We start from the raw sequence: 22,639 nt of genomic DNA on the forward strand, positions 1-22,639 counted from the left end.
CCCCACACCCTCCGGCTCGCCCCCTCTCCCCCCCCCCCCCACACCCTCCGGCTCGCCCCCTCTCCCCCACACCCTCCTGCTCTCCCCCACAGCGTCCAGCTCGCCCCCTCTCCCCCCACACCCTCCGGCTCGCCCCCTCCCCACACCCTCCGGCTCGCCCGCGTCCCCCCCCTCTCCTCCCCCGTCCCCCAACACCCGCAGGGCCCTCCTCTCTCCCCCAACACCCGCAGGGGGGTCTCCCCCAACACCCGCAGGGGGGTCTCCCCCACACCCGCAGGGGGGTCCCCCCCCCACCCGCCCACCCTACTCGCCCCCCTCCTCTCCCCCCACACCCGCCCCCCTCCTCTCCCACCCACACCCGCCCCCCCTCCTCTCCCCACCCCCGCCCCCCCTCCTCTCCCCCCCCACCCCCGCCCCCCCCCCTCTCCCCCCCCACACCCGCCCCCCCCCTCCTCTCCCCCCCACACCCGCCCCCCCTCCTCTCCCCCCCACACCCGCCCCCCCTCCTCTCCCCCCCCACACCCGCCCCCCCTCCTCTCCCCCACACCCGCCCCCCCTCCTCTCCCCCCCACACCCGCCCCCCTCCTCTCCCCCCCCACACCCGCCCCCCCGCCCCTCCCCCCCACACCCGCCCCCCCTCCTCTCCCCCCCAACACCCGCCCCCCCTCCTCTCCCCCCCCAACACCCCCCCGCTTCCCCCCCCAACAACCCCCCTCTTCTCCCCCCCAACACCCGCCCCCCCTCTTCTCCCCCAACACCCGCCCCCCCCCTCTTCTCCCCCCAACACCCGCCCCCCCCCTCTTCTCCCCCCAACCCCCGCCCCCCCCTCTTCTCCCCCCCAACACCCGCCCCCCCTCTTCTCCCCCCCAACACCCGCCCCCACTCTTCTCCCCCCAACACCCGCCCCCCTCTTCTCCCCCCCACCACCCCCCTCTTCTCCCCCCAACACCCCCCTCTTCTCCCCCCCACACCCGCCCCCCCTCCTCTCCCCCCACACCCGCCCTCCCTCTTCTCCCCCCAACACCCTCCCCCCTCTTCTCCCCCCCAACACCCGCCCCCCCTTCTCCCCCCCAACACCCGCCCCCCTCTTCTCCCCCCAACACCCGCCCCCCCTCTTCTCCCCCCCCAACACCCGCCCCCCCTCTTCTCCCCCCCAACACCCGCCCCCCCCCCCTCCTCCCCCCCCCCCCCCAACACCCGCCCCCCCCTCTTCTCCCCCCCCCCCCCAACACCCGCCCCCCCTCGGCAGTGTCAATTTCAGCGGCCAGCTGATTGTTTCAGTGAGAGCAGCTTCCCTCTCCGGATCAAAGTGAGCCGGCCGCTGAAATTGACACTGCCGGCTGCTCTCTCCCTCCAATCAGAAACATTAAAACTTAAAAGTTGGATTGGAGGGAGAGAGCAGCGGGCAGTGTCAATTTCAGCGGCCGGCTGATTTCAGTGAGAGCAGCTTCCTTCTCCGGATCAAAGTGAGCCGGCCGCTGAAATTGACACAACTGACAGTCGGGGTCCATAATCCCCCCCGCGGTATATCGCGAACCGCGGTATTGCGGAGCGCGGTATAACGGGGGACTACTGTAGTCACAATATTTGGGTGTTGGGTCCAATAGCAATCCCAGGATGTCGATGGTGGAGGATTCATTGATGGTAATGCCATTAAGTGTCAAGGGTAAGTGGTTAAGAGAAATTTACTGGAGTCAGTTTAATGTTCTCCAGGTCTTTCTGCAAATTGGCAAGGATTACTTCATTATCCAAGGGCCTGTGAATGGAATTGAACCTGATTCACCTGAGGAAGGAGCAGTGCTCCGAAAGCTAGTGTTTGAAACAAACATGTTGGACTTTAACCTGGTGTTGTAAGACTTCTTACTATGCTCACCCCAGTCCAAAGCCGGCATCTCCACATCATGGCTAGCATCGACACCTTTTGGTTCCAAAAGAAACATTCAATAGTTTTGAAAATGTCAGCCGTTTCCTGATTAGAATATTACTACGCATGGGCGGAATAATCTTGTTGCAAGTAGTCCTCTGTGCAAAGTTAGAGTGGGCCGATTGCCAAGATGAATGAGGCAATAATTGTAAGGAGCCTAGTTCAAGGCCCTGAATGCCCGTTAACTGATTTTTTTCCCGCCAGACCCTGCATAGCTTAGAGTTTATTAACACCCATAGGTTCTTTCAATTTCATCCTTTTAAGCAGTTCACCCATTATGCAGTTAATTCTGACTCAAATAGTTCCATTTGGTTTCTATCAGATGCAATTATACACACATTTACGAATATAGAACAAAAAAAATCACAAACTTGCTCACTGAAAAGGCAATATTCTATCCAAGAATACCTCAGTGTGGCTCCCTCAGTTTTTAACACATCTCCATCCTTTAGATACGTGTACTGATTGTCACCTTTTCCGATTGTCTCTTTCTGCGGTGGTTTGTGTGAAAGTTTGCTAATTTGAACGTCGCCACCTTATAAAATTCAAACAGACACATTTAAAAACAGCACTGGTCTAACTTATTTAGAATCTTAAGAGGATATCTTAGACCTAGTTAAGATAAATGTAGTTTACAAAGCTGGAAACACACAAGGAATTCAATCAATTACAGCAACACTGTAGGAGTATACAAATGATGGGTTCCGAAGAGTCATATTGGACTCAAAACTTTAACGCTGCTTCTCTCTCCACAGATGCTGCTAGACTTGCAGAGTGTTTCCAGCATTTTCCGTTTTTGTTTCAAATTTTCAGTAGCTGCAGTATTTTGTCTAATTTCTATGTATATAGAGAGAAAAGCAACATATTTATTGTTCTTTTGAGTAAAAGAGCATTATTTACTAAGATTCACTAATAGTACTTAAATAAAGTTTGGGCTTGTTTAAAAAATATATTTTTATTGGGATTTTTAACATATCGTAACAATTGACAGAGCCATTGGCAAAAACACAAAAGAAGGAATCAAGCACCAGCAACATCATAAACAAGTCTTCTTATACTCGTGCAACTAAACCTTGATTGCCCAGACAGAAACAAACATATTGGTAATTTACAGTTGGCTTGGGTTTCAATTACCAGTACTGTACAATTTGTTACCTCTACACTCTCAATCTTATTCTCGAATTAATATAGAAAACGCAACATCATTCACCTCTACTTGAAATGAATGAAATGAAAATCACTTATTGTCACGAGTAGGCTTCAGTGAAGTTACTGTGAAAAGCCCCTAGTCGCCACATTCCGGCGCCTGTCCGGGGAGGCTGGTACGGGAATCGAACCATGCTGCTGGCCTGCTTTAAAAGCCAGCGATTTAGCTGAGTGAGCTAAACCAGCCCCTATTGACACCACTTTTATTTAGATAGTAACTTTAATGGAAAAACATCCCAAGACATACACTGAGGCTTAATCCACAGATGGTGATGAACTAAAGGAGGAGGAAAGTTAGCTGGCACGAACTCAATGGGCGGAATTCTCCGCTCCTCACGCCAGGTGGGAGAATCACGGGAGGTCCGCTCTCGCACCTCCCGCGATTCTCCCACCCCACCCCCAAAATGGCGTGCTGCGTTTTGAGACACGCCGCTCGGAGAATCGCGGCCGCCCTTTTTCACGGCGACCCGCGATTCTCCGACCCGGATGGGCCAAGCGGCCGGCCGTTCGCGACGGTGGCAACCACACCTGGTCGCTGCTGTCGTGAACATGGCGCGAGATGCCCGTTTGGGGCTTGTGGAGGGCCTAGAGGGGACTGAGCACCACGACCGTGCTCGGGAGGGGACAGGCCCGCGATCGGTGCCACCGATCATCGGGTCGGCGTCTCAATGGGACGCACTCTTTCCCCTCCGCCGCCACGCAAGATCAAGCTGCCACGTCTTCCGGGGCGGCTGAGGGGAAGACGGCAACCGCGCATGCGCGGGTTGGCGCTGGCCAACCTGCGCATGCGCGGCTGACGTCATTAGGCGACCCAGCGGCAAGGCCCGGCAGCCGAGTTTCCCGGCACGGCTCTCCTAGCCCCCTAGCGGGGGGAGAATAGGGGGCCAGGAGAGGCCTCCGACGCCGTTGTGAACCTCTCCGGGTTTCACGACGGCGTCGGGCCTTTGGGAGAATTCCGGCCAATGGGTCAAATGGTCTCCTTCTGTGCCATAAATGACTCTATGGGTGAATTGGGGTCGAGGATGTATGGATTTGACTGGTGGGAAGGGAAATCAGCAAAGGCTGCTGGACAAAATGGTCTCAATCTGAGTAGTCCTGGAGATTCTCATACTTGATTTTGGACTAAAGGCAGATGGGGCCACCAAATTGGGATTAAGGAGCTGATTTGTGGTGGTGGAATGTGATGATTAATTTGACTTCAGCAGCAACTTGTCTTGAAGGAAGTGACTCAGGGCCGGGATTCGAACGCAGGTCCTCAGCGCCGCTGTCCCAGTGCTAAATACTGCGCCGCATGCCGCCCTTTGGCAACTGTAGTAATGTGAGCACTTCACAGCCCCCAATTGGCTTCCCGTGGGTACATTTGCCATGTCACAGGTGTGAGTTACTGCCTCGTACCCCAACCAGGTTGTGAGACCTGGACACTGCCTGAACACCGGTGGCATCAACACCACAGACGCAGAAGGCAACATCCAAAAACCCAAGAGCTGGCCCTCAGCACTGGGGACATGCCCACAACTAGAGGGTGGTGTGTGCACTGGAGAGGGAATTAGCACTTAATCCAGGTAACGTTACCAGGGGGTGCCTGTGCTAGTACCAGTGGAGAGGGTCCGCCATGTCCGGGGGGCCAAGAAGGCCCTCATCCTCACCCGCTTCACACAGGACGTGGTTAAGTCTGTCATTCCACATTCTTTCCCCCTTACCACCCACCCGCCACACCTTTCCCCCCACCTGGCTCACCTCACCTTCCTGCCACTCCCCACCCCAATTGCCCTGTTTCACCCTCCCAGGTTCTGTGTTACGTCACTCCAGGATGATGGACCTATGTCAGCACTGTCAGGCTCTGGTGCCCGGGGGGGTCCCGCTGCAGCTGGAGGTACGTGTGCAGGGTGTGTTAGACAGCACCCTGGGGAATGGCAGGTGATTTGAGTGTGGGGGGGAGGGGTGTCCAAGGGGGAACCAGTGTGTACCGGGCTGGAGGACACTGCTGGTTGACTGTCCCTCACCCTCATCAATTCCTTACAAATATTACACAGGATGAATTATATCGTGGACCCTCCGGGGGCTGCCTTCGCAGTGCTTCTGGCAGAGCAGGCAGCGGCAGCAGCGTCGACAGAAGTTCGAGCGACAGCTCATGTGCAGGACCCCGTCCCACACCCTGAGGACCCTGCTGCCCATCAGGCCAGGAGGTACCCAGAAGGGGTGGCCGGCGGTGGCCCAAACTGTACATACATTCCTGGCCGTTCAAACAGATGTAGGATAGCATGTGCCGCAGGAGGCTCTGCTTCAAGAAGGGAATGGTGCGGCACCTATGCCATGGCCTTGTGGACCTGGCACCACGTGGAGGATATCCACTCCCCGTGGCTGTCAAAGTCACACCAGTCCTGAACCTTCATGCCTCGGCAGCCCTGAAGCTTTACGCCTCTGGATCATTCCAGGGCTCAAGCGGGGACTTGAGCGACATATCCCAACCAACAACCCACAAGTGCATCTGTGAAGTCACAGATCCAATGTTTGCCCGGGCAGCAAACTATATAAATTTTGACATGGACAAAGCCCAACAGGACTCTGCCATCGCCAGGTTGCCCCAAATCCTGGGGGTAATAGATAGCGTGCATGTCGCCTTGAGTGCACAGGGCGTTAGGGAGCGACCTACATCAACAGGAAGGGGTTCCACTCCCCGAACGTCCAACTTGTGTGGGACCACCACAAGAAGATCATGCATGGGTGTGCACACTTCCCAGGGAATGTGCGTGGCAGCTACAGCCTGGGAAATCCTGAGATCCCTGGCATCTTCGAGGGACCCCCAAGATGGCCAGATGGAACCCAGGATGGTCGGACCTGGCTAATGAAACCAGTACGGAGGCCAGTGGCCGATGCAGAGACCCGATATAATGAGGCCACCCACTAAAAATATGGTTCACTGCAATACACCCCCAGAAGGCCTGCCTTGCCGTGGTGCTGTGCCCTCCATAACCTGGCACATCAGCGGGGCGACGTGCAGGAGGAGGCGGAACATACAGCCCCTCCGAGGAGGACAAGGAGGTGGTGCCGGACCAGGTGGGGCTGGAGAATGAGACTGGCGAGGACCTGCAGGACCAGCTGGAGGATGGAAGACAAGTACCAGTGGAGAGGGTCCGCCATGTCCGGGGGGCCAAGAAGGCCCTCATCCTCACCCGCTTCACACAGGACGTGGTTAAGTCTGTCATTCCACATTCTTTCCCCCTTACCACCCACCCGCCACACCTTTCCCCCCACCTGGCTCACCTCACCTTCCTGCCACTCCCCACCCCAATTGCCCTGTTTCACCCTCCCAGGTTCTGTGTTACGTCACTCCAGGATGATGGACCTATGTCAGCACTGTCAGCAGGTCCATGCCGAGGGCAAGTGGGTGATGATAACCCGCTGTAAGCGGAGCACCAGTTCTCCTCGCTATGCCATAGTCTGAGTCCTGTCTGTCTGCAAGTGTACATTCACGCCCCTCATCTATATGTGGTATGCCTGGGGAAGGGGGGCAGATCCAGGACCACCATGCTTGGGGGGGGGGGGGGGGGGGGGGGGGGGGGCTGGAGCAGGAGTTCGGCCTGCGTTGCGGATAACATGCAAGAGGCTTAATGTGTCTTGGGTGCAATGTGCTTATTATTGTACCATAGTGACCTCAACTGACTCCAGAGCCAGATGATGCTGCCCCCTTCCACCCCCTCCCCCTTCCGCTACCCCCCCCTCCCAACCCTTTCCCTCTCCTGTGCCGTCTCAGTGATCTTCTATCTGTTTAGCACGTCATGCTCTGCCACTACATCTCGGTGTTTCCAGAGTGCACATCAGCGGTGGAGTCAGCATGCTGCTTACCACAGTAGGGGGTGGTTCAGGGGTATTGGTGGCCGCCAACGCCACCCCATAGGGAGGCTGCAGTTGGTGCCCGTAGGGCCCTAGGGGTCACCTTGGGATGGAGGGGCAGCTGGACTGAGCTTTGGATGCCTCTGCGTCATCTGGCTCTGCCAGCCCTGGCAGCTCCACAATGTCTGCACCATGGTGTTGACGCCCTCAGCAATGCCACTCTGTAAGCGGGCCATGCTCTGGAGCGCCTTGCCTATGTTCACCTGCGTCTGGACATGCACCAGCACCTTGGAAAGGTCCACCTGCTTCATTGACACGGACCAGTGACTGGGACATGGGGCCGAGGTACTCAGCCATGGCTGTCACTAAATGGACAAGGCCTTGGACACCACCACTCATGGTGCTGATGTCATGCACCAGGCTCTCCAGTGCAGTGTTGGCTTTGGTACCACACATTGCAGGCGCTATCACCTGCGCCCTCTGCCTTTTGGATTCCTCAAATCGGCTGTGGACCTGCCAGAATGTTGCTGACATCCCCTCCCTGAATGTCTCGGACATACCCTATCGACTGCTTCAGCTCTGGTAAACCTGATCCAGAGGCTCAGTATTTGACTGGTATCCAGCAGACCTCTGACTGCTGTCTCGCCTGGGTGATTCTGCCTCCATCTGATGTGCATCAGCAACTGTGTGGTGCTCATCAGAATGTGCCCCAAAAGCTCCCCTATGGGCATGGGGGATGGTTCGAGACAACTCTGGATGGGCGGGCTCCATTGGATGGAGATCCTGTAGGAGAATGGATACGTGGTCAGGAGGGGACAGGATCAACATGCCGGCATATGCAACTCACATGTGACCAGTCCTCTGGTGGGACCAGTGGTTACACATCTCTTCAGCGCAGGCCTATCTCGGCATCGGTGACTGATCTGTCCACAGTGGCCACCCCCGGAACCTCCAGGATCTGTTCCTCATAGGGGGTTAGAGCTCTGATGACCGGCACCCTGCTATCTGTTTGGGCTCTGTCCTGTCTTTTATGGGCCAGCGTCTCCCGTGTGATACAGAGAAGGCATCGTGAGCCGCATGTTGGGGGGTGTCAGGCGGGACCAGCGCTAGGGGCCAATGTCAACTCACCCATGTGGTCCGATGGAGGTCATTTAGCTTTTTGCAGCACTGTGTGGCGGTCCTCCGAGTCGCACTCCCCGTGCTGACGGCTACTGCCACTTCGGCCCAGGAAGTACTGGCTGCCTTGTGGCTGACCCGCCAAGCCCCTCGGTATCCCGTTGTGACTCCACCACATCCAGCAGGCGGGCCAGGTCGGCATCCCGGAATCATGAAGCTGGTCTCCAGCACACAGCTGCATGCTGTGTGAGCTTACCTCTGCGGGATCGGTTAAAGTGCTACTCCTGATAACCGAATGACAAAAGGAGATTGTTGTCAGGAATAAATGGGTGAGTCTCACATTTGTTAGTTGGGCACTTCTGACACTCCAGAGGCTGAAATTCCAAACATGCTTGTATTGCAGGTGCAGCTGACAAATTTTATTTTGCAAAATCCATTTTGAATTTTGTGTATTGCTGGTTAAATATATCTTCCAATTCACCAGTTTGACTGAGGGCATCAAGGAGGTAGTGCAAAACACTTGGTGGGTAGGCAAAAAGAAAATGACTCGCATATTGCTGTTTTACAATGTGTTTTATACGACTCATTTTAAAAGGAGATTCTGAAAGTCCAAATATATCACTTCCACTGCATTTTCTTTTGTTGAGAAATTTAGTGCTCTCCTTGAAAAACATCATTAAGGGCACCATGGTAGCGCAGTGATTAGCATGGTTGCCTCATGGCACTGAGAACCTGAGCTCAATCCCGGCCCTGGTCACTGTCCCTGTAGCATTAGCACATTCTGCCGTGTCTGCATGGATCTCACCCCCAAGACCCAAAGATGTGCAGGGTAGATTGATTGCCATGGTAAATTACTCCTTAATTTGAGTAATTGGGTGCTCTAAATTTATTTTAAAAAAATACTTGAACAATCTACCCTTTAGAAACCAGTTTTAACAAATAAAAAAATGACTGTTGGCTTGTCCACACACTGCAAGCTGTACACAAAAAATGTTTTGCCATGTTATAATGGAACAAATCCAGACAGAAACATAGGTTAATTCACTAATAAACTATAATTTTGACTTTAAAATCAGCTTTCTGATTGACGATAGAAATGATTGAAGGTTTCTCATCATCATAAGCGTACCTAAATTTTGAAGTTTCATGATTAAAAGTTACCAATGATATTTGAGAATTGGGAATTTGAGAATTGGGAATTTGAGAATTGGGGAGAAGTTGGAGAAAATTTCTGAATTCAGAATTGTTTCACTTGAATCTCTTCCTAGTATATAGAAGATATTTCCGAAAACATAAAGTTTCATGGTAAAAATTAACACACTGGAGAATGCTGCTCCAATTTCTTCCTGCATTCAGCCTGCACACAACTTGTTTATACCATTTAGATCCAACCTTTGTGAAGGTGGTGGTGAGCACCCCCCACAGTTCAAATGGTGTAGGTACACCCACAGTATTGTTAAGGAGAGTGCACCAAGATTTTGTTTGATCCAGTGACAATGAAGAATTGTGTGACTTAGGGCAGTGTGACTGAGAGGGGAACTTGCAGATTGTGTTGTTTGCACACTTCTGCCACGTGTTTGGAAGGTGCTGTCGAAGGAGCCCTGGCTGCAATGCATCTTGTAGATGCTACTTACTGCTGCCACTGTGTGGTTCAGGGAGTGAATTTTTAAGATGATAATTGAGTACTCATTAAACAAGCTGCTTTGTCTTCAACTATGCGCTTCTTGAATGCTGTTGCACCTGGACTTCACCCAGGCAAGTGGAGGTATTCCTTCTCACTTCTAACTTGTTCCTTGCAGATGCTGAACAGGCTTTGAGGAGTCAGGAGGTGTTTTACTCACTGCAGATTTCCCAGCCTCTGACCTGTTCTTGTAGCCACTCTATTTATATGTCTGGTCGAGTTACTTTTCTGACCACGGCAAGCCCCCCAGATAGTGATGGTAATACCACTGGACATCAAGGGGGGACATTAATTGCCTGGTAAAAACAAATCTAAAACAAAAACAGAAAATACTGGACACTTTCAGCAGGTCTGACAGCATCTGTGGAGAAAAAAGGGAGTTAATGTTTCGAGTCTGGATGACTCTTTGTCCAAAGCTAGAGAGAACTGATGTCCATCCTTGACCTGTTGTAATGATCCAATGAAGCCCAGTGCAAACTGGAGGAACACCACCTCATCCTGCGATTAAGCATGTTACAGCCTTCCGGATTTAGCACGGAGTTCAACAACTTCAGACTGTGAAGTCTCTCCACCATCACCCCATTTTTATTTCGATCAATTTATTTTCATTTCTTCCATTGATCTGTTTTCTCCTCAACATTGTTCCACCCCGTCCCCACTCCATTTGGGTCAACTGTTCCTAGTTGCTCTCTACTTATTTTTTTTAGAAAATATTTTATTGAGGCATTTATAATTTTAACAATTTTAAACATCAAATTTCAACAAGAACAAAAACACAACAATATAACAAAAAACCAACAATAAACAAAAACACAACAATCTCTCTCTCTAAGGGGCAGCACGGTAGCATTGTGGATAGCACAATCACTTCACAGCTCCAGGGTCCCAGGTTTGATTCCGGCTTGGGTCACTGTCTGTGCGGAGTCTGCACATCCTCCCCGTGTGTGCGTGGGTTTCCTCCGGGTGCTCTGGTTTCCTCCCACAGTCCAAAGATGTGCAGGTTAGGTGGATTGGCCATGATAAATTGCCCCTAGTGTCCAAAATTGCCCTTAGTGTTGGGTGGGGTTACTGGGTTTGGGGATAGGGTGGAGGTGTTAACCTTGGGTAGGGTGCTCTTTCCAGGAGCCGGTGCAGACTCGATGGGCCGAATGGCCTCCTTCTGCACTGTAAATTCTATGTAAACAAAAATAACCAGCAAACCCACCGATAACAAACACATGGCTTACACAAACAGTGGCACCTTCCCAGCTCTTCATCCATAGGTTCTCCTGCCCTTACTCGTCTCCCCCATGTCTCCTCTTCCCCCCTCTCCCCTGCTGACAGCTTAATTTTTCTCGAAGAAGTCGATGAACGGCTGCCACCTCCGAGCAAACCCCTGCAACAAACCCCTCAAGGCGAATTTAATTTTCTTGAGACTGAGAAACCCCGCCATGTTGCTAACCCATACCCCCGACTTCGGGGGCTCCAAGTCCCTCCATCCTAATAGGATCCATCTCCGGGCCACCAGGGAGGCAAAGGCCAGGACATCGGCCTCTGTCACACCCTGGCTCCCGATCTTAAAACACGCCAAAGATTGTCACCTCTGGACTAGGCACCACCCGTACTTTTAATACCTTTGACAGGATGTCCGCAAACCTCTGCCAATATACCCTAAGCCTCGGACATGCCCAAAACATATAGACATGGTTCGCTGGACCCTCGCACAGGCCCACACCTATCCTCCACCCACTCAAAGTGAGAATGTGAAGCAAGGGTTAATAGCTAGAACAAGCCAGAATTAATGGGACACATTAGTGGAAAGTTACTAAGGAGGGAGTTATTATTGAATTTGTGAGCCGATTCATGACTGTAAGCCAAATAGCCTTGAGAAACAAGGAAGATGGCTGGATGACGGAATATGAAATGTAAGAGCCATTGATAAATCATGGCTAGACATCTGGTGTTTTGCTAAAATTGCTATACGCTCATGTGCCAATAGATAACCTCAATGTCTGTAAAATTATGTATTGAAAATATGACAATAACAAATTAATCATATACTAAACATTTGGTAAAAACAAGCTGTAACCTGTACTGGAGGCAAGTTCAAGTGAATGTAAGGGACAGCCCCTTAAAAAAATATATAAAGATAGGATGCTTTGGGCAAAACTTTGGCACACTCAGAGGTGTTTCTTTGGAATACCTAGAGGGCTGCCCAATAAAGAATATTCTAAAGTACGAACGTGTTCAAGACCGTTTCTTCCGGACTGAGAGACAAGTGAATTAGAGACACATTCACAAAAGAACCTCTCATCTGGGCCACTATCATATATGCCCTGTGGACCACCTTAAATTGTATCAGGCTGAGCCTGGCATACAACGCGGATGCATTAAATAGCCTCAGGGCCTACTCCCATAATCCAGCAGTTGCCCTTCTAACACACTGCTCATCTTTATTTTGCTCAACTTTGTTCTGCTATTCATACATACTAACCTCTTCATGTGCCACCATCAGCACCTTTCTTAACCTAAATCGCCCCCATTTACATTCCTTTTGTCTTCAATCCACGACATCTTTGTCAATCTCCACCTATCGCTGGCCCTTATCCAGTCCCACAGCTCCATGCGCACCCCACTACAGTATAAATCTGACCCCTTTTCCAGTTCTCCCTAGCTTTGAGAGATATCCAGGCCCGAAACATTAGCTGCCTTTTCTCTCCACAAATGTGGGGTAGCACGGTAGCATAGTGGTTAGCACTGTTGCTTAACAGCACCACGGTCCCAGGTTCGATTCCCTGCTGGGTCACTGTCTTTGCAGACGGAGTCTGCACATTCTCCCCATGTCTGCGTGGGTTTTCTCCGGGTACTCCGGTTTCCTCCCACAGTCCAAAGACGTGCAAGTTAGGTGGATTGGCCATGCTAAATTGCCCTTAGTGTCCAAAAAGATTAAGAGGGGTTATTGGGCTTAAGTGGGTCGGTGCAGACTCGATGGGCTGAATGGCCTCCTTCTGCACTGTATGTTCTATGTTCTATTACAGATACTGTCAGACTTGCTGAGATTGATCTGTGTTTTCTCTGTCAGTAATTGCCTCACACTTGTATGAGTGGTACTTATGAGCGTGAGCCTGAATATTGTCCAGTTCATGCTGCAAGTAGACTTGGATTACTTCAGCAACTGAGGAGTTGGGAATTGTATTAAACATTGTGTAATCATCAACAAACTTCTGACCTCAGGATGGAGGACTGACTGAAAGAGGTGGGCTTTAGGAGTGACTTAAATGAAGAAAGGGAAGTAGAGAGGTGACGAGGTTTAGGAAGGGAATTCCAGAGTTTAGAGCCTTGTCAGATCAAGGCACAGCCATCAATGACAAAGAAATTAATATAGGGGATGTTCAAAAGGCCAGCATTTGAGGAGTTCTGAAGACTTGACAGATTCTAAGGCTGACAGACTAAAAAGATAGTAAGGATGAGAGACAGTGGTGAATTTTGACAACAAGGATGAGAACTTTAAAATGGAGGCATTGCTTACAGAGAAGTCAATGTGGCCAGTGAGCACAGGGTGCCGGACTTGGTGCAAGATAGCTTGAGGATAGTTTTGGATGATTTCAAGTTTAAAAGAGGGTAAAAAGAGGGAGGCTGATCAGGCATGTATTTGAATAGTTAAATCTAGAGGTTAGTAAAGCATGGATGAAGGTTTCAGCCACAGATGAATTGAGACAGGGGAGGAATTGACAATGTTACGGGGTTTGAAAAAGATGGTCTCAATGATCACACAGATACGTACTTGGAAGCTCAACTCATAGTGGAATATGATACCAATGTTGTGAATGTGTAGTTCAGCATCAGACTTTTCCCAGGGAGAGAAATTTGTGATTATGGCAGGGCCCATGTTTAACGGACTCAGTCTTCCCAACATTTGTTGGAGGAAATTTCTATTTATCCAGTTCTGGATGTCAGTTGGACACATTAGAGACAGTAAGAAATTGAGAGGTGGTGGTGAGATTAGAACTGATATCTAAGATCACGTGGAAATTGACACTTGGATGGGATTTCAGGGGACCATGTAGAAAAGGGAAGGTGGAAGTGGGCCCTGATGGCTCCCTCGTTCCAACTACCGTTCCTGTGAAAGAAATGTGCCAGCAAGCCAATTACCAGCCAGAAGACTGAATATGTCAAGGTTAGAGGTGGCTTTGCAGGGGTACAGATGCATCTGACATCCGGAAGGAGGGGGTTACAGTATGTCATTGGTGCCTCAGGTGCTACTGGAGCTGAGGGAGCTATGTTCTGGTGCATGCCCAAATAATGGACGAGAAACTTATCCTGAACTCTCGTGGTCATTGTGAGCAATTGCTGCGTGAGAAAGTGTGCACCATTGTACCATGTTTTCATGGCTTTATCTTTCTCTCCCCTGATCTCTGGTGGTGTGTATAGAGGAACCAAATTGAGTCTAACGATTGCACTGTGCCAATTATATTGCTATTCTCCTGTTCCTCATTGTACCCATATATGTTGAGACTTTTATTTTGTGCTGAGCTGTACCATTCCTGTGGTTTTGTTGCATTATTTGTTAAAATAAAAACACTTAAAAAAAAAAACTGGAAGCAGGAGTAGGTCATTTGGCCTCTCGAGTTGCTCAACCATTAAATAAGATAATGCCTGATCTGATTGTGGCCAATGCCACTTTCCTGCCTGAGCCCATAAACCCTGGACTCCCTTGTAGATCACAAATCTGTCTAACTCAGCCTCAAATGTCTTCAATGCCCCAGCCTCCATTGCTTTCTGGGAAATTTCAAAGACTAACGAGCCTCTGAGAGAAAATAAACTTTCTCATCTCAGTCTTAAAATGGGAGAGCCCTTACTTTCAATTGTGTCTCCGTGTTCTAGATTCCCACAGGAAACAAAACACCTTCTCAGCATCGACAGAATCCTAGATGTTTCAATAAATCAACTCTCATTCTTCAAAACTCCAAAGAGTATAGGTCCAAACTGCTAAACGTTTCCTCATGTGACAACCCCTCCATCCTAAGAGTAACCTAGCAAATCTTTTCGGAGCTGTTTTCAAAGCAAGTAAGGAGTAGGTCATTTGGTAAGGAGACCATAACTGTATACAGTACTCCAGGTGTGTTCTCACCAATATCCTGTACAGTTGTAATAAGACTTCCCTACTTTTATACTTCACGCCCCTTGCAATAAGGGCAACATTCCAATTGTCTTCCTAATTACTTGCTGTATCTACATAGTAACCTTTTGTAGTCCATTTACAAAGATACCCTGATTCCTCTGTATGTCTTTTTTTTTAATTTAGAGGACCCAATTTTTTCCCCCCCCAATTAAGGGGCAATTTAGCACAGCCAATCCACCTAACTTTTTCTTCCCTATTGGTATGCCTAAAATGACACACACGTAAAGCAAGGGCATGTGAAGTGAGGTGCGTGCTGATTGCACACAACATTGACTGTAAGAGCTGTGTGCTCCCTCTGTGTCCAATTGAAATGTAAATATTTCTTTTGTTTTACCATTTGAAGGTGATAATTCTATTAATATATAAATGCTTAAGCATTTTCTATAACTCGTTATGAAATATTCAGCCTATATTAATAGTATGCAAACTTATTCATGGGGTCACAGTTAGGGAACATGCCCGGTCTCAATCTTGCAGCCCACTGAGATGACAGAGAGCCACTCATGTGGCCCACTCGCCAGTCAGGGTTGTATATCACTGACTTAACCTTATCTAAATCCCTTTGCAGACACATAGCGAGCTTCTCAGGAAGAAGTTAAGCACAATCTAGTACCACAGGCAAATGTTTAGTGGCACCATCTACCCTACCCATTAAAAGTACAAAGCAATATAGCTCCCATTTACAATTTGGCATTTATTTCAACATGAAAGGTCATATTGCACAAAGCTTTAAATACATATGACTATATTTTTAATTACTGGGGACTGTGAGATCATTTGCCTCAGCATACTCACCATCAACAACATTCTCCAATATATCTGGTATACCTCCAACATGATCGATATGCCAGTGGGTCACCAGAATTTCTTGAATACTGGCATTCAACTGGATCAAAGTTTCTTTTAAACAGCTGATGTATTCAGGCACACCTGGCTCACCAGTGTCAATCAAGAATCGTCTGTCAGAAAAATGTAAGGATATTCAGTATCAACGTAATCATTTTCAACAATATTACTTGGTTAACTTCCTCAACAGGACTATTTCCGAAAACAATGTTGCAATATAAACACAACACAAATAGTTAAAAAGTAGGACGGAATTATTAATTATATTATGCCTCAAGCTGCATCTTACACACATTGCTGGTGTTGAATCAGGACTGGATCACCTCCCAAGATACGCCTGTATCTTGACGTTTGTAAAAGATCGAAGATCTCACACTATGGGCTTGATTCTCTGGCCGCATTGCGATCGAGCGAGAGCATAACATGGCTGGTAAATCTCTGGCAGAGGCCTTCCGTGGGCCTCCCGGCAGCCTCCGCACCTCGCGGGACCCACCAAAGTCCCACGAGGCGTTGCAATCGGAACTCCGCCCAAAACGGGCAGGACCAAATGACGCTAGCTGAAGTAGAGCTAAAACCCACTCAAGGCCTACCTACCCGGGATCTACTGGCCTCCCTCGATTCACTGACCTCCCCAGGGTGGCTGTGGCTGGGCACCAATCAGTCCTGGCACACAAGAATGTGGACTAGGTGGAATGGCGCCCGGGGAGTCTCCGGGGTCATTAGATGCCCGAGTGGTTAAGGATAGTGCGGGCTGGCCCCCTGGCCCTCCCTCTGGAACGTGGACACCTTGCACTGCTACCCTGGCACTGCCAAGCTGGCTGGAGAGCAGCCTGAGTGCCAAGGTGGCAGTGCAAGGGTGCCTGGGTGGCACTGCCAAGGATCAGGGCCCAAGGGGTGCCATGCCCATGAAAGGAGTGTGGAGGGGGGGTTTGAAGGGTGGGATGTAGAGGGGAGGTAGGTAGGGCCTCTGGGAGTTTTGGGTGATGGATGGGGGTCCTGGAAGGGGGTTGCTATAAGGGGGCTTGGGGATGCTGGAAGAGGGGGGCCCCGAGGCACCCCAAAGCGAGCTGTCCTCACTTGGGGGGTTGTGGGGTTATGCCCATGTGTGTGGCGGGGACCCACATGCTCACTTGGGGCATCCTTTCAAAATGATCTGGCCCTATCTTAGAGTTCAGTTCCCCTGTGCTGAAAACAATTCTAAGGGTGGGCTAAACCGATGAGAAACTCCTCAGGGCCAAAAAATGTCACTAAGTGTCATTGGATAGCGGTGGAGAACTCTTTGGAAAACCTGCCACAAATGAACTTTGAAAATTTCTACTTCCCCTAATTCTTTTTTAAAATTGGACAAAGGTTGAAACTATACCTGCCTGTAACCCTGAACAAAAGGAACAGGCAATATCAGAGAAGCTGGCACTTAATTGTATGGGCAGCATGGTAGTACAGTGGTTAGCACTGTTGCTTCACGGTGCCAGGGACCCTGGTTCAATTCCCGGCTTGGGTCACTGTCTGTGCGGAGTCTGCATGTTTGCCCAGTGTCTGAGTGGGTTTCCTCCGGGTGCTCTGGTTTCCTCCCACAAGTCCCAAATGAAGTGTTTGTTCGGTGAATTGGACATTCTGAATTCTCCCTCAGTGTACTGAACAGGTGCATAGTGTGGCGACTAGGGAATTTTCACAGTAACTTCATTGCAGTGTTAATGTAAGCCAACTTGTGAGACAAATAAAGATTATTATCAATGGATCCTGTGGCTACAGAGATCAAATTCTACGAAGATCACTTATATTTCATAATCCGCCGCAGTAGAATCAAACAATAGAATCATAGAATCCCTACAGTGCAGAAGATCATTCGGCCCATCGAGTCTGCACCAACCCTCTCAATGAGCTACTCATTTACACTCCCCCTTCCACTCCACCCTAACTCTGTAACCCCCATAACCTAACCCACACATCTCTGGACACTAAGGGGCAATTTAGCATGGCCAATCCACCTAACCTAGTCTACCAGTTTGCTCAAAGGACCATGTCATCATCTTTGACCTTCTTAATGGTTAGAACAATTTCAAGAATCCAGACAAAGGAATATACATCCATTTGTCAAGGCCAAAGTGGACAAGTACGACTCATGTGACATCACCATCTAACTGTAATATTGCCTTGCGGAGCTGCAAAGCAGTCTGCCATCTTTCACCTAGCAAGCAGATGAACAATTCAGACCAAGGGCCCAGTTCAGGTGATTGCCTGCCCCCATCTACTCCATTTCTACTGGAACTTATGAAGTTCTATACCATCGCCTGCAAGACTAATTAATCTTTACGTGCCTATCCCATCATCCGCATCATTCTCCAGCCTGCCGGCTTCTGTGAAAGAAAAAACAATACTTTGCTTCTGGATTTGTTTGAAACAATAATTCTTTATTGTGGTCTCTGCCCTGTAACTTTTTTTCTCTCTTCCCCCCTCTTGTATTATGACTGAAAAAGGAGGCTATATTACAACCCTTGTCTGATATTTGAATGTGTGTGAGTAAACTAATTCTGAGTTAACCCTATCTTGATTTTGCTGTGGGGTAACAGAAATTGGGTCACAACAAAACTAAGGGATTGGGAAATATGCCACTGTTTACATTCCCTTAGTTAATGCTGGTTCTAACTTTCTTCAGTCATCCTTTTCACTGCCACCCACTCCTCTTTCTGCTCTCGGTACCTCCCATTTCCACGATGACTATATTATGCACTCTATATAATTTAGGCAATAAATGCGAGAACCTCAACCAACAGTTATGGATAGCAATCAACATGGCTTGAGGAACTGGGGGGGGGGGGGGGGGGGCATTTTCAAAAGGACTGGGCCACAGCCCAAACAGGCCACAGTGGGCCATTCTCTGAGCAGACTCTCAATTCAACTTGGAGAACAAGATGAACATCAAACAAACACAATTCATGTCCCAGAGTGCTGCAATGTATGTCACTGGGTTGAAAACTTTGGTTAGCAGTGAAAGCCACATGATTACAGAACGTGTATGAAAGATCAGCTTTAAAAGAAATGTGGAAAAATAGATAGATGGATTAAGGCATGACATGTGAAGTTCAATAAGGTTTAGTAGAGGAGGTTGCGAGGAGATTAAGTGAATAAAATTATGAGGGACCTGGACAGATTGGGTAGCAATGACCTATTTTCTTTGGCAGAATCAATAAACAGATGGTACATATTTAAAACAATTGACAGAAAAAATAGATGAGGGATTTTTTTCATGGCAGGGTAGTAGTATCTGGAGCTCAGCTTGAAAGTAGAGGCAGAAATCCTCACTGAATTTAAAGAACACTTGGATATGAAGCTAAGGTGTTGCAATTCACAGTGCGATGGGTCAAGAGTGGGGCTAGACTGGATCCCGATGGGCCGAATGGCCGCCAGTGCTGTTAAATTTTCTATGGACATCATCATTTTGCAGAGGCACATCGGGAGTAAAACAAAAACAGAAAATGCTGGACAATCTCAGCAGGCCGGACAGCATCTGTGGAGATAGAAGGGAGCTAACACTCCCGAGTCTGGGATGGATGACACTTTGTCAAAGGTGAGTCACATTAGGAGTTCCTGGATCAATCCCTCCTGGGAGATCCGGAGCAGGCCCCGCTTTCCGGCTCTGTCCCTCCGGGATTCCTCACTCTTTACTCACCGGGGCCCAGTCCCCACCAGGTAGGTGTTGGTTCCCTGCAGAGTCATCGGGCCCGGGTTACAGCCCAACACCCGCACCACCCGGGCCGACAAATGCTGCACTTTGGGCAGAACCGCTGCCATCCTGCTCCGCGCGCGTTACTGACGCGAGGCGCGTCCCCGACCGAGTGAGTGACGGAGAGCGCCGCGCGCCCTCGACCGAGCGAGCGGGTGCGCGTGCTGAGCGGCCCGCTCCCAGGGCAGCGAGAGCACAAGCGCTCACGCGGGGGCGCGTTCCCGCTGGCGGGTCCAGTGCTTGTCCAGAGATGGAGCCACGATATCAAATAACAGCATCAAAAACTGGGGCTTGGCCAGAATGGCAGCAGTTGTGGAGGTCGGGGTCTGGCCATAGCGGGACAATCTGAGTGTGGTTTTGAGATCATAGTTTAAGTGGCTTGAGTCGGACATCTAACAAGGGGGAAATGAAATGAGCAAATGTTTCTGATCAAAAACTATCAAGCTAGTTGACAAACATGTGGGAATTTTAACCCGGATACAAATTCACATCAGTAAGAATGAGATAATTTTAATTAAATAGGGTTGATTGGAATTTGGGATATATGAAATGATTATGATTTATCCCAAAGGTAGAGGAGTCTAGAACTAGAAGGCATAGGTTTAAGATGAGAGGAGAGAGATAGGAAAGAGACCAGAGGGGAAATTTCTTCACACAGAGGGTGGTGAGCATCTGGAATGGGCTGCCAAAGGCAGTGGGAGAGGCCGGCACAATTTTGTCCTTTAAAAAGCAGTTAGACAGTTACATGGACAGGATGGGTCTAAACGGATATGCAGGCAAGTGGGACGAGTGTAGTGATAGAAACTGGGCGGCATGGACCAACTGGGCCGATGTTTCCAAGCTGTAAACATCTACGACTCTAATCCTGGGTTGGATTGATCTTAAATTAACACATCTTGTCAGGTTCATAAAACATACAGTGCAGAAGGAGGCCATTCGGCCCATTGCGTCTGCATCAACCTACTTAAGCTCTCACTTCCACCCTATCCCCGTAACCCAATAACCCCTCCTAACCTTTTGGGACACTAAGGCAATTTAGCATGGCCAATCCACCTAACCTGCACGTCTTTGGACTGTGGGAGGAAACTGGAGCACCCGGAGGAAACCCACGCAGACACGGGGAGAACGTGCAGACTCCGCACAGACAGTGACCCAGCAGGGAATTGAACCTGGGACACTGGCGCTGTTAAGCCACAGTGCTAACCACTATACTACCCCAAATGATTATTCAAATGATTATTCCTGACGCAACTGACACAACGTGAAAAAAGGAAATAATTCTGAGATCTAGAGGTTAAAAACGGTGTAGAGGTTATTAAATAGTGTTCCTAGTTAGGTTGAAACAAAGAGGGGTGGTGACATAATGACGTCCAGTTGAAAACTTTTACTCCACCCTTTTCCAAACTCGCAGAGAATTAATCCTTGCCTGTTACCAGTTGAAGATTATATTTTTACAGGCATTGGGAATTACAAACATCTAGGTTTGCATTGTCAGATATGTTCAGATTAATTAACCCACTTTACCCCAGAATAGATCTATTGGGCGGGATTCTCCGTTGGCTGACGTCAAAATCACAAATCACGATTGGGCGAAGAATCGGTTCCAACGCCACAATTGCAGCAGATGCTGATTTGACGCCAAATTGCAATTCTCCGTCTCCTCAACAGCAGTGTCTATGCATTCTGGAACACAGACGTACAGTTAACACCATTTACATGTCATTAGTGGGCCTGACCTGATATTCTCCTTTTCCGATGGGCCGAGTTCCCGACGGCGCGGTTCACTTGTGCTTTTAAAAGTTGTGAAACCAACATTGTGGCTGATGAGGGAGAGAGAGACACAGAGAGGCGTGTCTGTGGGCTGCCAGGCCAGTCACTGGCCAGGCTGGCTGGAGTGGGAGTGGGGAAGGAGGGAGGGAAGGGCCTACTAGGGCCGGGGGAGAGGGGCGTGGTGAAGAGGGAGCGGGGTGAGTGGTGACCCACCACGGGCCAGGGTGAGTGTCGAGTCACGGACTGCCATTACCGTGGCCTGCAAGGCAGCCATTTTGCTGCGCACCCTACTGACTACCTGCCTTGGCCCTGGTTCTGCAGAGTGACACCAGCAGTATGGGTGCCCCCAACCTCCCCTCCGACATAACCCCACGCTCCAACTGGCTGCCGGCCCAAGGTAACGGCCATAGTAGCCCCAATGGGGGCACTAGGCGGGGACCATGAAGCGTACTGCTGGCAAGGGCAGTGCCAGCCGATGGTACCCCTGGAATCAGGGACAGGCAACAGGGCCAGAGGCCTCAACAGTGCCGGGCATTGACGGGGCCAGGGGTGCTGGGATGAGGTTAGGGGAACATGCGGACCGGGGGTACGCACCATTCTAACATGTCAGCCTTTCACCCCCTGCAGACAATGGATATTGGAATTCAACCAGCAATGGTGGCCTTCCTGCTAGTCTCCACAGCCCTGGGGCCAGCAGCAGAGCGTACAGCAGCTGAGTGTGCAGCAGCATGGCATGCCACAGAGGAACAGGTAGCAGCTGCCCAGTATGGAGAGCCGGCACCCAACAGGCCGAGGAAGAGGTGCCAAGGAGACGTTGCATGAGGCCTCATGTGTACCAACAGTGCGAGGACCTGCCGGACCAGGCATGCCGTTGAAGACTCCAGCTCAGCAGGGAGACAGCGCAATATATCTGCCAGATTATGGCACACCTGGCACTGCGGGGTTATGGGGAGGACACCTGCAGCCGGTGCCACCAGGGTGAAGGTCGCCCTGAACTTTAACGCAACGGGCTCCTTCCAGGCGCCAAGTGGGGACCTGTCCGGGATCTCACAGACCTCGGTGCAGAGATGCATCCACGCCGTCATAGAGGCCCAATTCCCGGGATGTGTGCACAACGCCTTCATCCTGGCACACTCAGCGATTCCTGATGCCCCCCCGGATAGAGGGTTGGCTCCTGGGTGCCAGGGGTTATCCACTGAGGTCATGGCTGATGACACCGATTCGGAGGCCACAGACCAACGCGGAGACCCGCTACAACGACGCCCATACAGCAACCAGGTCCATGATTGAGCGTTGCTTCAGCGTCCTGAAGATGCGGTTCAGTGCCTGGTCTGCTCTGGAGGGGCCCTCCAGTATGACGCTGAGAGGTCACCTGCA

General features: G+C 50.2%; 1 protein-coding gene across 2 annotated transcripts in view; it reads right to left on the minus strand.

The window, feature by feature from the left end:
* The window catches only part of lactb2 (lactamase, beta 2), a 79,579-nt gene extending 59,917 nt beyond the window's left edge, over window positions 1–19,662 (minus strand). For both annotated transcript variants that reach the window (XM_038809589.1, XM_038809588.1), the window contains exons 1-3: window positions 19,439–19,662; window positions 15,718–15,881; window positions 2,333–2,459 (exon numbers count right to left, since the gene is read on the minus strand). In XM_038809589.1, coding sequence (XP_038665517.1) covers window positions 2,333–2,459; window positions 15,718–15,881; window positions 19,439–19,560 — 413 coding nt within the window. In that variant the 5' untranslated portion in view covers window positions 19,561–19,662. The remainder of the gene's footprint in view (window positions 1–2,332; window positions 2,460–15,717; window positions 15,882–19,438) is intronic.
* Between the last annotated feature and the right edge of the window lie 2,977 nt (window positions 19,663–22,639).

The sequence above is a fragment of the Scyliorhinus canicula genome, chromosome 10 (assembly GCF_902713615.1).
Source record: "Scyliorhinus canicula chromosome 10, sScyCan1.1, whole genome shotgun sequence".
Taxonomy (NCBI): domain Eukaryota; kingdom Metazoa; phylum Chordata; class Chondrichthyes; order Carcharhiniformes; family Scyliorhinidae; genus Scyliorhinus; species Scyliorhinus canicula.